Source organism: Cavenderia fasciculata (genome assembly GCF_000203815.1).
Source record: "Cavenderia fasciculata unplaced genomic scaffold Scf_Dfasci-G-p-12c09.r1-3, whole genome shotgun sequence".
NCBI classification, from domain to species: domain Eukaryota; phylum Evosea; class Eumycetozoa; order Acytosteliales; family Cavenderiaceae; genus Cavenderia; species Cavenderia fasciculata.
The window spans coordinates 591,612-607,069 of NW_004457736.1; the positions used below are offsets into that span (position 1 = coordinate 591,612).

The window sequence follows — 15,458 nt, forward strand, 5'->3', positions numbered from 1 at the left end:
ACCTCGAAATAGTAGAAAACAAATAACATCAGAGTGTCTATCTCTTTGCAAGGATAACCTCTTTATTCTATCCCCACAATCAATACAAACATATACATATATATATAACACTACACAGATAGAGAGATATGAGTCAAGTAAACTTTGAATCATGTGCAAGAAGATGCTTTGAATTTCAAACCAATAGTGATTATCAACAACTTTTAACCTTTGTACAAGAGATTAGAGACAATATAGAGGTCATTCATACAGGTGAATATGGTCACTTTCTTCAATACCTCTTTCCTGTCTTTTACAATATACTTAGAAACTTAAATGTATGTCGACAAACAAATATGTTCAAATGTGAATGTGATGTTGATCAATGATACATGTATTCATTATATTAATCATTTCAATCTATATCTTTATTATATGTGTATAGGTTGCAATACTTGATAGTCAATCAACAGAACACAAGATTAGAAATACGATATTGGAGATATTGAATAAACTACCAAACAATGAATTGTTGAAACCACATGTACAGAATCTATTGCAACTGTGCATGTACTTGTTAGAGGTGGATAATGAAGACAATGCAATCATCTGTCTACGTATCATCATGGAGCTGCACAAGAACTATCGACCTAACCTCGAGTCAGAGGTGCAGCCATTTCTCAATATAGTGCAAAAGATTTATACTGATTTGCCGGGTACGGTCGATCGCGTGTTTAGACAACCTCCAGCCACGACAGCAACTGCGACAACTGCTCCCGTGGGTGGCAGCTCAACACCAACCATCGTGTCACCAACAGCTACTGCACAGCAATCAACTACTCCACCAATAACAACAACATCGACGACATCGACGACAACGCCGGCGGCAGCGGTGCCTGGAGCAGCAGCGGCGGCGGCAGCAGCAGCAGCAGCATCTGCAGCGACACCCACCACACCTTTGATGACATTGTCAATGCAGTCATTCAAGGTGTTGTCAGAGTGTCCTATTATAGTGGTTCTATTGTTCCAGTTGTATCCGTCCTGTGTCAATGCCAATGTGGGTAAGTTCATCCCGTTGATTATCAATACACTGGGACTGGCACCCCCACAGGCCGGCGTGCAGCAGACACACCACGCACTCTACAACGACTTTATATCGGCACAGGTCAAGACACTGTCGTTTTTGGCGTATATCCAGAAACAGTACATTGAGTTGATCCGCAACTATGGCGACGTCTTTCCCAAACACGTCATTGCGCTGCTCAAAAACTGCCCGAGTCAGTCGTGGAGCACGCGTAAAGAGCTGTTGATTGCGACACGGTACATCTTGTCGTCGGAGCTCAAGACCAAGTTTATCGGCTTCCTCGACACTTTGCTCGACGAGCGTGTGTTGATTGGCAAGTCGCGCACGCCATTTGAGACGCTGCGATATATTGCCTACTCGTCACTCGCCGACTTTGTGCACCATTTGCGCGAGCAGCTGACGCTGGCACAGGTGTCCAAGGTGGTTGCGCTCTACAGCAAGCTGCTGCACGACCCGTCCAACCCGTTTGGCATCCAAGCCATCTCGGCGCGACTCCTCATCTCGATTGTCGAGTTTATCCCACGTAAACAGGATCTCGAGGGTAAAGCACGTTCCATCGTCTACAAAATCTTTGATTCGCTCATCAACAAGTTTGTGTCGCTCAAGAAGCAGATCCCACGTATTCTCACAGCTGCCGCCACCGACGCCAACAAAAAAGATGATGACGGGCAGCAACAGCAGCAACCATCTGCAGCCGACCAGCAAATGGGCCAGACGACCACTGACCCCGTCAAGGAGTGTCGTGGGCTGATCCGTGTTATCATTGTGGGTGTGCGTAACATTGTGTGGGCGTTGGGTGCCTGTCCTCCATTTAGACAGATTCCCCTGGGTGGCGGACAGACCCAGACCATTAGATTGGCCATTCCAGCGGTTGACGAGTCGCTAATGCACATCAAGATGTTTAAAAACGTCATCAAGTGTCTACCCATCTATGGCGGTGCCACACCATCCATGTCTGAGGAAAAGGAGATTGTCGACCACTTTACCACCTCGTTGACCATGCTCGACTACCGTTCATTCCAAGAACTCTTTATATCAGTCATGCCATTCCTCTACGAACGATCAGCCGATGACCAAACACTCCTCCTCATCTCTCAAGGTCTTTTAAACCACCAAACTCCCCAAACCCCTCCAGTCAATTATTGCAATCCAACTAAAACCTATTCAGAAATATTTGCTCCATTTTTAAATGAGAAATTACTGTAAGAATCAAATATATATAGAAGACATGGATGGATGGGGATATTAATATTAATATTAATATTTTATTTTTTAGAAATTTAACACCACAAGATAAACCAGACTTGAATTTAATTAGAATGTTAAAATTATTGTTTGGTAGTGTACATAGCATAGAGGTAGAGTCGGCCGTCCAACCGATTCTATCTAGTATCATCATGACAACTATAAAGTTGGCAGTAGAATCCAAACAACAAGACGCAACCCATTATTTCCATTTGTTGCGTGTCATTTTTAGAAGTTGTACCAAACCCGAATTCACCAAAGACATTACTATTTTATTCCCGGGTATTTTAGAGACACTCAATGATCTCTTGCAGAGCAGCTATCCACTCGACATGATGCAGTTGTTTGTCGAGTTGGCGTTGACTATCCCTGTGCGTATCACCTCGTCGATGCCTTGTATACACTTGCTCGTACGTCCACTTATTTTGGCGTTGCAGTCGACTAGCACCGACCTGTTGACCACAGCATTCAAGACACTCGAGTTCTTTGTCGACCATGTGTCGGGCGACTATCTATTGGGTGTATTTAAAGAAAACAAAACAGAGTTTCTCCAAACCATCTGGGCACATCTTCGTCCAACTCCCTATTTCTTTGGACCACATGCTGTACGAGTGTTGGGCAAGATGGCTGGAAAGAGTAGATCCATTACTGTCCTCTCTTCGACACCACTCACTCCTGACCCATCCACCAATGCCGATATTGTCCGATTCCTCCTACCGTATGACAGTTCGGGACAACAATCGACTAGCTCTACCCAAACCCTCTCAGTTCCATTTGACAAGGTCATTGACACTTCTCGAACCATCTTATCAACGTCGACAGACTCTGCACTACAACTCAACACTTTTAATGTATTGAAATCAATCATGTCTGTCTACCTCTCCACCGACAAGTCATCGGCCACCCTCTCTGATAAATCAATCATTCAAACGAGTGTCGAAGAATCACTCTTACGATTCCAAAAGAGTGGACAAGTCATCCACTTTAATAGAATCGAATCAACAGAATCCACATCAACCTCTTCAACCACTGCCATCTCCCTCTCTCCAAGTGGATCACCCTTACAATTAAATGTTGGAGCATTACATCTTTCAAGTCAACAACCATTCAAAACTTTGGAAGAATATAATGAAGAAGTTAGATTATTTAAAAATCTTCTAACTAGTTTTTTTATTTCTACTACTATTGAAACTTTAAAGGTATGTAAACAAAACAAAACAAAGTAATAGCAATTACAAAAAAGATACATAATTTATTAATTATTTAATTTATTTTTATAGAATGAAAGTAAAGAATATCTTGGTAAATTAATATTCCACTTTTTATTAATAATTGGTGTCAAAGGATTAGATTATCAAGTCACACCTTCATTTGAATTGGATCCAAAGTTATTCTTGGATTCACTTGTTGATTTTGTTTGTCTAAAACCAAATGAAACAAAGTCACCCATTACAACAGAAGATTGTCATCAAATATTGGATATCGCAATTAAATCATCTTATCAAATTTATTCAACTATTAATCCTAAAGATGTATGAAATAATAATAATAATAATATTTTATTTATTAATATTAATTAATTAATTTATTTATTTTGTTATTTTTAGGAAATGAATCCAATTGTTAAATATTTATTTGAATCATTTATTAATAGATGTTATCAATATCAATATGGTAACAAGAATGGAGGATGTATAGGGTTACAATATTTTGTTAATAATTCAACAGAGTATAAATGGATTTGTAATCATGAAACGACTATACTCAAGGCATTGCTTTTTGTTGCCGACGATGTTTCATATATGCAATTCCAACCACTCATTGATTCATCATCAGAGGCAATACTTGCTTTATTAAAGTGTTGTACTCCAGTTTTAGATATTCCACAACCACCAACAACAACAACAGAATCAACAACAGCAATGGATATTGAAAAACCAACAGTCAAAACTGAAGAAACAGGAGAACAATCACAATCATCAACCACTACAACATCAGTTTCATCTCCAACTACTTCAGAAGCTCCTTCAACAGGTAGTGAGAATCCAGTACCTACTGCTGCTGCCGCTGTTGTTGTACCACCACCAACTACGACTACACCAGTTGTACCACCACCAGTTGCAACTCCAGCATCAACTATTGTTGTGGTACCAAGTATTGCATTACCTCCACCTCCAGGTCCATTAAAACCATCTGCACGTCCATCACAAATCATCGATGACAAACAAAGAGGTATATTCAAAGAGGTCGTTGAAACGTTGTTCAGATTCTTGTTTTCAGCACAGACACATACACGAAAAATTGTACAAAAAGCAATTTCATTGGTATCGGAACAATCCCACATTGCAATTCATTATCTATTGGACGATGTTAGACAATTCTTTATGCAGGTGATTCCAAAGTCATTAAAGACATTGTCGTTCCAAGCACAGACTGGTGTGTTGGAGGCATTAACATTCTGTCTCTCCCAACCCATGTCAATGATCCCCTTTACATCAGATGCGATTCGTGTGTTGGACGATTGTTGTGTCGCGAGTAGCGAAGAACCTTCTCATCAGATAAAGGCAAATTCTCAAAAGAGTATGGCGATTATCACGGCGTTGAGACTGGCCGGTGTGGAAATGTCGGCGACTGCCATGTCGTGTCACGAGTTTATTCAGAGTGATCCGACCGACCTTATCAACCGTATGGTCAAGATCTTCTTCAAGGCCATTACCACCCGTAACAAAGAGATTGCCGTGGTGGCCAAACGCGGGCTCTATCTGGCAATCGCCAACCAAAAGTTGGTCAAGGATTTGTTACAACCGTGTTTGCGTCCAGTACTCGCCAATGTGACCGATCCCAAGAGTCTGTCGGTGCCATTCTTGCAGGGTTTGTCTCGTCTCCTCGAGTTGCTCAGCAACTGTTTCAACCAGGCACTCGGTGAGAAGCTGTCCGAGTACCTCAAACGTTTTGAAGAGAGCGGCAAGCTGTCGCAACAGACCAACCGTGTACGTGAGAATGAAGTGGTCAAGATCAGCGCTGCCATCATCGACACGTTCCATCTCCTCCCCACCGCACCACAGCTGCTCGAAGCAACCGTGCAGACGACTCTCAAGTTTGAGCAGTTGCTCGGTAAAGAGGTCAACAGCCCGTACCGCACACCTCTTATTCGTTTCCTCGCCAAGTATCCCACTCGTGCCGTCGAGATCTTCCTCTCACAGCCCGCCCAATGGACCAATGTCTACGCATCCACCTTTAGACTAATTCTCAAGAACCCATTGGCCAAACCCATCATCGAAGAGCTGGCCAACAAGTACGACCGTATTGGATGGGTCGACGCGATGACCCGCACACCCGAACTCAACTTCCAAGGTCTATCTATTCTCAGCACGGTCGTGCGATCGTTGCCAGAGTGGTTGCCAACCGTTCGTGTGGGAGTTATTGATAAATTGATAGAGTTGTGGACCAATCCTACTAGAATTGCTCAAATCCAAGCAGTATGTGGTATTCAACCACAACAACAACAAGCTACCACTCCCATACCAACTACTCCAACTACCACTTCTGTATCAACTCCAGTTCAAAATGCTCAGCAGATTACAACTACTCCACCAACTGGAGGAGCTATCACTCCCGCTGGAACAGTAGCTGAACAACCTTCCCTTCCATCTCCAACCAATATTGTTTCAGTCAACACTCCAATGAACATTCCTTCTCCATCACCAACTATACTCAAAGAAACAAAGATTATTGTTAAATGTTTCTTGGCGTATTGTCGTGCTCATCCAGGTGAGACTGAACTACTGTTCCATCTATTGACAGTGTTTACTATTCGTTCGTCGATGGACTTTTCGTTTGTCAAGGATTTCTATACACTTGAAGTGGCGGAAAAGACAACAGTCGAGCAAAAACGAAACATTTTGGTTGCTTTTCTAGATTTCTTTAGAAACACACAAAATACCGAACTCAAGGTACAAGCCATTCAAAATATTATTGTTCCTATCCTCAGTACCTACTTTAAATTGGATGCAAAGCTCAAGACTATCGAAGCATCTGTGTTTGTTGACATTGCCAAAAACATGTTGATCGAAGCTGAAAAGCCAATTGACGAACAGTTGCAAATCGAATTATTGCAGCTTGAAACATTCTTGGTCAAAAACATCCCATTGGAATTGATGGATTTGAGAAAAGAGATTATTAGATTTGCATGGAACCACTTTAAGAATGAAGATTATACCTGTCGTCAAAGTGCCTATGTGTTGGCGTGTAGATTCATCGAAGCATACGACACACCCCAAAAGATTGTTTTGCAAGTGTATGTACAGCTACTCAAGGCTTTCCAAGCCGAAGCCAAGGGTCTTGTAAAACAAGCACTTGATATCTTGGTGCCTGTCCTTCGTACCAGACTGCCTACACCAACTGGTGACGCTCGAAATGCCACTTGGAGCAAATGGACTAAAAAGATTATTGTCGAGGAAGGTCACTCATTGTCGCAGCTCGTACATATACTCCAATTGATCGTGCGTCACCCTACCATGTTCTACCCATCTCGTTCACAGTTTATTCCACATATGGTTAATATGCTCCCAAAACTCGGGTTGGGAATGGCAGGTGAAAACAAGAAATTGGCATTAGATATTATTGAATTGATTTTGACTTGGGAAAAGTGGAGATCAAATAATATCAATGCTCAACAACATTCAAACTCGTCATCATCAACTGCAGTGATTGTAGCAGGGTCACCAGCTAGTGTAACTGCAGCAACAACAACAACACAAACTGCATCAACACCATTGGTAGCTATGGATGTAGCTACACCAGGACAGATTGCTACACCTGTCAATGAACCAACTCCCACTACACCAGCCATCCAAAACACCTCCACCTCTACTGCCACTGCTACAAGTGGGACAACTCCTACTGGTGCGACGGGAGACGACGAGTACAGACCACCATCCAACGTGATTGAACATATCCTTTTGTTCCTTATTCGTCTTACTACTATGGTCGATGCCAAAAACAATGCCATTGTTGAAAAGTGCAGTGACTTGCTCAAGCAAGCTTTGGTTGCATGGCCCGAGGTAGTCATCAAATACAGCGCCTTTGAAAAGCCGTTGAATAGTGACCAACCTCCCATCCTCACAACTACCGTCCAAATCCTCAACATTGTACTAGAGACACAGGCATCTACGTTTATCCCCGCCAACCTTGCCAACCTCCAGACGGGCTTGGTTCCATCGCTCAACCTCGACAATCCGCGTGTTGCACAACTGCTCTGTCAAACATTCAAGCATGTCATGGCGATATTCCCACCAAACAACAAGGATGCTTGGCCAGCTGGCACCAACGCCAACAACGAGGTGACTACCTTTTACCAGACCATCTCGCAAACTGTCGGACAAATCCTCGACAACTTTGAGAAGAATTTCAACTTTTCAATCTTGTCTATTGTCCAATTGTTCAAGGACGAGAATTTGGATTGGGTCGACGGATACCTACCAGCGATCATAAAGATGGTTCACAAGTTGAACGGCAACCTTTTGGCACCAAACGAACAGCCTATTCCACCTGCTGGAGGTGCCAAGCCTGCGGCCACTACACCAGTCGTGCAAGCTCAACCAACACCAGCTGGTGCCAAACAAGCTCCTCAACAACAACAGCAAATACCAAAGAGACCAGACAAAGAGGTGTCTCAGGCACTCATCAAATGCTTCCATTTGATCAAGAGTCGTGTGTCCAAGTTATCAGCAGACAGCCGTAAACTATACATTAGCGCTCTCTATTTGCTCTGTGACAAGACTGATATTGAACTCTTGACCGAGGTATTGTCGATTGTCTCTCAACTCATTGTATCAAAGGATTTGCCCAAGGAAAAGGTTTCATTTATCCAAAAGATGGCTAAATTTGTACAATTGGACAACAAAGAGTTGACTACTCAATACTTTGGTTTGATACACCAGGTGTATAGTGACTCGTCATTGGTTCTCAAGAGTGAACTCTCTCAATTGGAGGGATCGTTTATGTTGGGTCTACGTACAAGTGACTCGACCACTCGAAGAACCCTCTTTGACATATTACACAAATCGATTAGTACTCAACCCTATCAACGATTAAACTACATACTTGGTATTCAACAATGGGATTCAATTGGTAACAGTTATTGGATTCGTCATGCTTTGGAATTGTTATTGGCCATTTTACCAATGAACCGACCAATTGGTTTTTCAAACAATGTAGCCAAACTTTCATTATTTAGATCAAAAGATGAAACAAATAATAATAATAATAATAATGAATCTTCATCTATGCAAGTAGATAGTGTTGGTGGTACAATGGATGCATTCTCAATTAAATTAAAACAACATGAAGAATTTATGAAAGAATCGACATTGAAATGGAATACATTTGGTGAAATGTTTGGAGGGTTGAGAGAAATACTCTTTACCGAACAACCATTGTGTCATGGTATTTGGGTGTCTACGTTTAGTGCCATTTGGGCAAGACTACCAAAAGAAGAGCACTACAAGCTCACCAAGACAATGACGACCCTCTTGACAAAGGATTACAAAAAGATTGCCATCAATTCTGCAGGTGCACAACAACAGTTGTTGACACAGACCACCAATCAAAACACACCACCAACTACCACTGAATCCAACATTATTGTCAAATCGTTGTTGGATGGTGTTGCCAAATGCACACCTCCTCTCAAGATCCCCGTCGAGTTGGTGTCGTATCTTGGAGACACGTACAATTGCTACTACACATCTATTCGTATACTAGAATCTAGCCTGCTCGAAGGTACCAAGGCACCCGAACAAACAGATGTCGTATGGGACTGTCTCGGCGGATTGTACCAATCGTTGAATGAACGAGATGTGCAGTTTGGTCTGTTGAGAAAACGGTTCAACAGCGATGAGACCAAACTCGGTTTGCTTTTGGAGCAATTCTACATGTGGCAATCGGCACAGGAAGTATTCTTGGCTGCCATGAACAAGTACTCTAGCAATGGTGCCAAGGCTACGACCAAGCAAGAAAATCTATTGTGGGAGGACCACTGGATCGAATGTGCCAAGCGACTCAACCAATGGGATGTACTCGGCGAATACGCTCGTTCACAAGGCATGTATGATTTGTTGGCCATGAGTGCGTGGAAGTTGTCTGCTTGGCCACTCATGAAAGAGGCACTCAACAAGTTGACGGTGCATGGTGACACGTCGGCACTACGAAAGATCTTGCAAGGGTACACATTGATATTGGATAAAAAGTATCTTGAAGTGGATCCAAACATTGTGACGAGCAACCAATTGATACTCAGAAAATGGGTGTCGTTGCCACTGCGATCGGCCAAGGCCCATGCACAGGGTCTCATTGAAATGCAGCAGGTGGTCGAGTTACAAGAGGCCGTCCATTTGCTCAAAGAGGTCAGCTTGTCAACTCAACACGCACAAGCTTTGCAAATCCAACAACAACAACCACAACAGCAACAACAACAACAGCAAATACAAAACACTCGTAATCTGTTGATGAACACATTGAACGACGTTCGTACCATCTTTACCATCTGGAGAGAACGTCTGCCAACCAAAGATGAAGACGCAGCTGTCTGGAATGAACTTTTGACATGGAGACAGCAAGTATTCCAAATGATCGGACAGGGTGTAGAACATATCTCTGAAGTGGTCAATCAACAATTGGGATTGACTGGTGCGGCTGTCCCTCCCGCCAAACCAATTGTCCAACCCGAGACAGCATGGACCATGAACAAGTATGCTCATATTGCACGTAAACACAATATCGTTGAAGTGTGTCTCAACTCACTCTCTAAAATGTTCAACCTTCAAATCGAGGTACAAGATATCTTTTTGAATCTAAAGGAACAGATCAAGTGTTACTTGCAGTTGCCAACTCACTATGAGACTGGTATATCGATCATCAATGGTACCAATCTCGACTACTTTATGCCGTTGCAAAAGAGTGAGTTTTTCCAACTCAAAGGAGAGTTCCAGTCACGTCTTCGCCTCAATGCCGATGCCAACGTTAATTTCTCAACTGCCATCAGTCTCTATGACAACTGTGCCAAGAGTTGGATGAGCTGGGGATACTATTGTGACAATCAGTTTGCCACTGAGACTGACACCCAAACAAAGGCAAATTGGGCAGAGAGTGCTGTCAATTGTTACATCCAAGCTATTCGATGCGACCCCAAATACTCTGCCAAACTATTACCTCGTGTATTGTGGATACTCTATCTCAACAACTCTGGTGAAGTTCCTCAACAATTACCACAACAACCTCCACCTCCACCAGCACAACAAGCTCCAACACAAAATGCAGATGGTGCAACAACGACACCACCACCACCAGCACCCGTTGAACCAAAGAAACCAACACCAGCACAAATGGTACTGTCAACTATTGAAAAGACATGGTCTATCCTCCCACACTGGATTTGGTTTAATTTCCTTCCCATTCTCATAACTGGTTGTTATATGAGTGCCAAATTCCCAGGATATGGATTCTTGTGTTGGCAATTGTTTAGTAAGATATGCTATCTCTGTCCAAATGCAACATACTATCATTTTAGAAAGTTGGTATCTGATATGAAAAACAACCAGAATAGTCCACACTTTGTACCCATCAATCCACCACCAACTGCTGGCAGTTCTTCGTCAACTACGTCTACCATCTCACTTGGACCACTCAAGATGGCAGAAACACTTTCAATGGGATTACAACCATACCATAGTCAATTGATTAGTGAAATCGACGCCATGCTCAACGGATTAATTTGTATTGCCAACACTGTCCCTGCTATTCACCACCTTGGTAGCAACTTGCAACATATTCTCACTGAGAGTTTTAGAGTCTCTGGATCGGCATTGGATGAAATCCCCCAAGAAATCAAGGATATGCTTACAACTGTCCACCAACACTATTTCTTGTCTGCAGACAGATACCCCAACCATGCCATCCTCGTCGACACACTCAAGACACCCTTTGAAAATGACTTTGGAGTCGTCATTGGCGTCAAGATGGATAGCGGTGAGACCACGTTAATGTCGCTGATTGGCAAGCTTATTGAATGGGTACAACGTCGATTCGACCCCGAGTTGTACACTGTCAAGGGCCAGGTGTTTATGGCCAACAGAGCAGTGCAACTTGAAAAGATTGTCCCGCAACTCGAGGAATTTAGACCGAGTATGGTCGACCTGCCCACACACCTCTCGACCATTGCCAAGGACCCATCACACTATGCCCACAATGTAAGAATCGACAAGATTGGCTCGATTGTTACTATGGTCAAGAATTCAATTGGCATGTTGTGTCCTCGTATTACGTTGCATGCAAACAATGGAAAGGAGTATTCGTATCTCATTGACATTACGCCACAACTCTTTTCGTCAAAGACTGGAGCCCGTGACTTTGAAAGACGAAACCATCTCTTGTCGTCGGTCAACACCATCCTTTTGAAGCATCGCGAAACTCGTAGAAGAGCCATCAACTTGAACCACTACCCAACCACCATCTCGATCACTCCATCACTCACATTGATCCAATCACTTGGCAGTCGAGAATACAATTCTCTCTTGGATGTATGGTCGACTATGCAACCGGAAACTGAACTATACACTCCTTTGGTCATGTTTAGAAACAAATTACTCGGACAACAACAATCTGTCGCCACCTCTCCAACTAATACCTCAACCACCTCCACCACGTCAAACTCTGGTGAATCAACTACCTCTACTCCACCCAAATCACATCACAAACAACCAACCAAATTACAATCGTTTAGAGAGATTTCAAAGTTTATGACCGACGGTCTTTTGAGCTCGTTTATCAATCGTACACTCCTCAACTACCAAGAACAATACGAATTTAAATTTAATTTTGCAGTTCAATGGGGTCTCCATTCCATGCTCTCCTATGTCTTGTTTAGTCGAGTTGCCAGTCTCTCACCATCTGACATTTTCTTTTCAAGATCAAGTGGGTCAGTCTATTTTGGTAAATGGGCTCCACTCGACTTTGCCAATGATGCCTCTATGGAATTCTCTGAAAATGGTGTGGTACCATTTAGATTGACTCAAAATATTAGATCCTATCTCAATCCAGTATTTATTGAAGGAAGTTATCAAAGCTCTCTTTTATCAACTTCAATTTGTTTCTCTGAAATGAAGGTAAATATATTAGAAACAATAATAATAATTAGAATAATTAATTAATTTCTTTTTAAATTTTTTTTTTTTAATAGGATCAACTTGTAAATTTATTATATATATTTAGTTTTGATGAAATGTGTTGGAATATTGTTGAACCTACCAACAAATCACAACATATTCATAGAGAAATTGTTGAAAGAACAACAAAGATTGTCGACAAGATGGTATCAACAAGAATCAATTCTATTACACCACCCATACAACCCGATAAAACACTTTTCCTCACTCCAATCATTAAAAGAGTTGGTGAATTAATTCAACTATCATCAAACTCTTCAAATATTAGTCAAATGGAATCTATAAGTTATCCATGGCTATAAAATAAATAAAACTTTAATAATAATTACCAAATTAAATTAATATCCAAGAATGGTTGTTTGCAAAGAGAAGCCACTGAACAAGTGAAGAAATATGTATGAAAAAGGTTTATATCATATTTCATAACTTGTTCATTAACTTCTTCAACATCTCCTACTCTCTTTGATTGGTATATTGGCTTGTTTGTATTGAGGATTGGGGTGTTTGATGATAAAATCCAAATGCGTTCTTTGGTGAGTCCAAATGACCCAGTGGTTGCTCTTCCTCCACCAACTGTGACCGAGCCCATTAAGATCTAAATGATTGGTGATTATACAGAGGATCAAGATCTTTGGTACGGTAGAGCTTGAGGATGACAAATAATATGCTCATGTGTTTCGCGGAAACACATTCCGAACCCTCTTTATCATCCCCATCGACTTTTATTCTTTTTCAATTTTAAAAAATTATTTTATTTATGATTGATGTCAACGTTTAAGAGTGGAGATTAAATCTTGATAAATTGGAAGTAATTGTGTCCAAGAAGAAAAAGCATTTGGAAGATACTTGTCAATTAGTTTAATCAATTCGATACTTTTGTTTGGTTTGAATGCATTTAATATTCTGGTTGAATAGAATTCGTCGGGATACACTCTTTCGTGTTCGAGGAAAAAGGTGAGAAGTTGGATATCCTTGTCAAGAACAAGGAAGAGTGGAATTTGTGTGTGACATGTTGGATAGATTGATTGGAGGAATGGCATTGATTCCAAGAGGACACCAAACTTTATAAAATCCATTCCAAAATGTTTGATATCCTCTTTTGAAAAGAATGATTGAAATAGGTCCTTGTAATGATTGACCAATGTTATTCCTCTTTTGTCACGTAAATGGCCACGTCCCAAAAAATCAGAGGTTTGACTTTGGAATAGTCTTGTACCAATAAGATACTTTAGCATTGGAATTCGTTCCATTATTAGTGCCTTGTCAAATCCTTGAGAATATGAATCAAAATCAACATATCCATGATCAATGATATATTTTGCATACGGAATATCACCATTAAAGCAAGCTATCGAAAAAGCGACCGAAAACAATTTGATCTTTGATTCTAAATTGTATTTGGCAAATTTGTCCTCTAATAGTGTAGCCACTTGCAAACTGATTGGATTGCATGACCCCCAAGCAGTAGCCGCCCTTTTAAAGTGTCTTACAGCATCACCATTGCCAGACAGACATGCACTATACAACTGTTGTTCTGATGTTCTCACACTATTTAGGAATCGATCAATATAACCAAATAATTGTTCATCTCCAAATGACATTAAAATTGAAAGTGATAATGAATGATTAAAATGTACTAAATTCTCTAAAAAATAAATAAATAAATTAATTAATTAGTAAATAAATAAATGTTTTGTTTATGAAATTTCTTTTTTTTTTTTTGTTTACCTATATAAACTAATAAATAAACCAATTGATTATAATTAAATGATCTATTTGTAATTTTAAAATGATCAGAACTCCAATAAGTATCTTGAATGGTTGACTCCCAAGACGACCTTTTTTTAAATTTCATAGATGTTAGTCTCTTGTCGACGGTTGCATAATCACATATCCTCGTCTTGTTATCATGATTATAGGCTACACAATTTTTGGTGTGAAAGTAACAGACAAGATTCGACTCGTCCTCCATCATACTTGGTTGCAACACTCTTAAAAAGGCAGTGATACGACCACGAATAATCGATTCTAGATTACCACCACTTTTAATTTCATCGGAACAAGCCTTGTCTGCTTGTAGTAGTTGTTGTATTTGTGTGAATTCCAAATCCTCCAATGCAACATGTAGTACTGCTTCTAGACGTACCAAGTGACGATTTGCAATGACCAAATCCAACAACTCTTGTTTTTGTTGTTTGGTCTTGTTTTTAAACAATCCACTTTGGTATTGGGTGAGTGAAGACTCTATGCCGTGTCTTGCAATCACTTGATACATCCGTTCCATCATGGCAACCGATACTGCTTCACCCGACGTCATGCAATACATTAGATTCTTGGTCACTCTTGTAAAGTTTGACATGTCCCACACGACATCAAACAACTCGATATTGTTACGTCTGATGCACCATCCCAACACCTTTTCTCGAAGCGATGGGTCGACTCGCAACAAATTGTCAACGAGGAAAAACGATAGAGTAAAGTCTGGGATCTCGCATATAGTAGAGACGAGATAGGTCCATATGGGGAGTTCGTGTTTGGCAATGTCTAGCGCCGTCACACCTTGTAGTTTGGCTTTGAGCAGACCAAATTGTTTGTACTCTATCATCTTGGTCACCGAGGTGATCTGGTGGTATGAAAGAGGTGGCATCTCAAACTGAATCTCTCCACGTTCATCGAGTGAGTCGTATGCCTTGATCGTCTTGTACTTTATTATCTTTTGTCCTATGTAGGGTACCCATCGGAATATTTGTTTGCAAAGGAATAGATTTTTAAATACTTGAAAGAACAAGAATGTTTCACTTGTATTCGTAGTATTATTGTTGTTATTCTCTTCTGACATTATTATTGTTGTTTTAAATGTTGATTGTAGCAGTACTGCAGTAGTAAATTAACAAAAAATCAAAAAAGGTGAATCATAAATTAAAACA

The 15,458-nt window shown here is 41.0% G+C and overlaps 2 protein-coding genes across 2 annotated transcripts; one reads left to right on the plus strand and one right to left on the minus strand.

Moving 5' to 3' along the window:
- Positions 1-128: 128 nt before the first annotated feature.
- tra1 (protein kinase) lies at positions 129-12,833 on the plus strand (the record flags this gene model as incomplete). Its single annotated transcript, XM_004361787.1, has 7 exons — positions 129-317; positions 425-1,036; positions 1,577-2,265; positions 2,340-3,507; positions 3,589-3,840; positions 3,916-12,471; positions 12,546-12,833. The coding sequence occupies 7 exons, from the start codon at positions 129-131 to the stop codon at positions 12,831-12,833; spliced, it is 11,754 nt and encodes a 3,917-aa protein (XP_004361844.1).
- A 465-nt stretch (positions 12,834-13,298) lies between these two features.
- DFA_06132 (uncharacterized protein) lies at positions 13,299-15,370 on the minus strand (the record flags this gene model as incomplete). The annotated part of the gene is made up of 2 exons (XM_004361788.1): positions 13,299-14,176; positions 14,260-15,370. The coding sequence occupies 2 exons, from the start codon at positions 15,368-15,370 to the stop codon at positions 13,299-13,301; spliced, it is 1,989 nt and encodes a 662-aa protein (XP_004361845.1).
- Between the last annotated feature and the right edge of the window lie 88 nt (positions 15,371-15,458).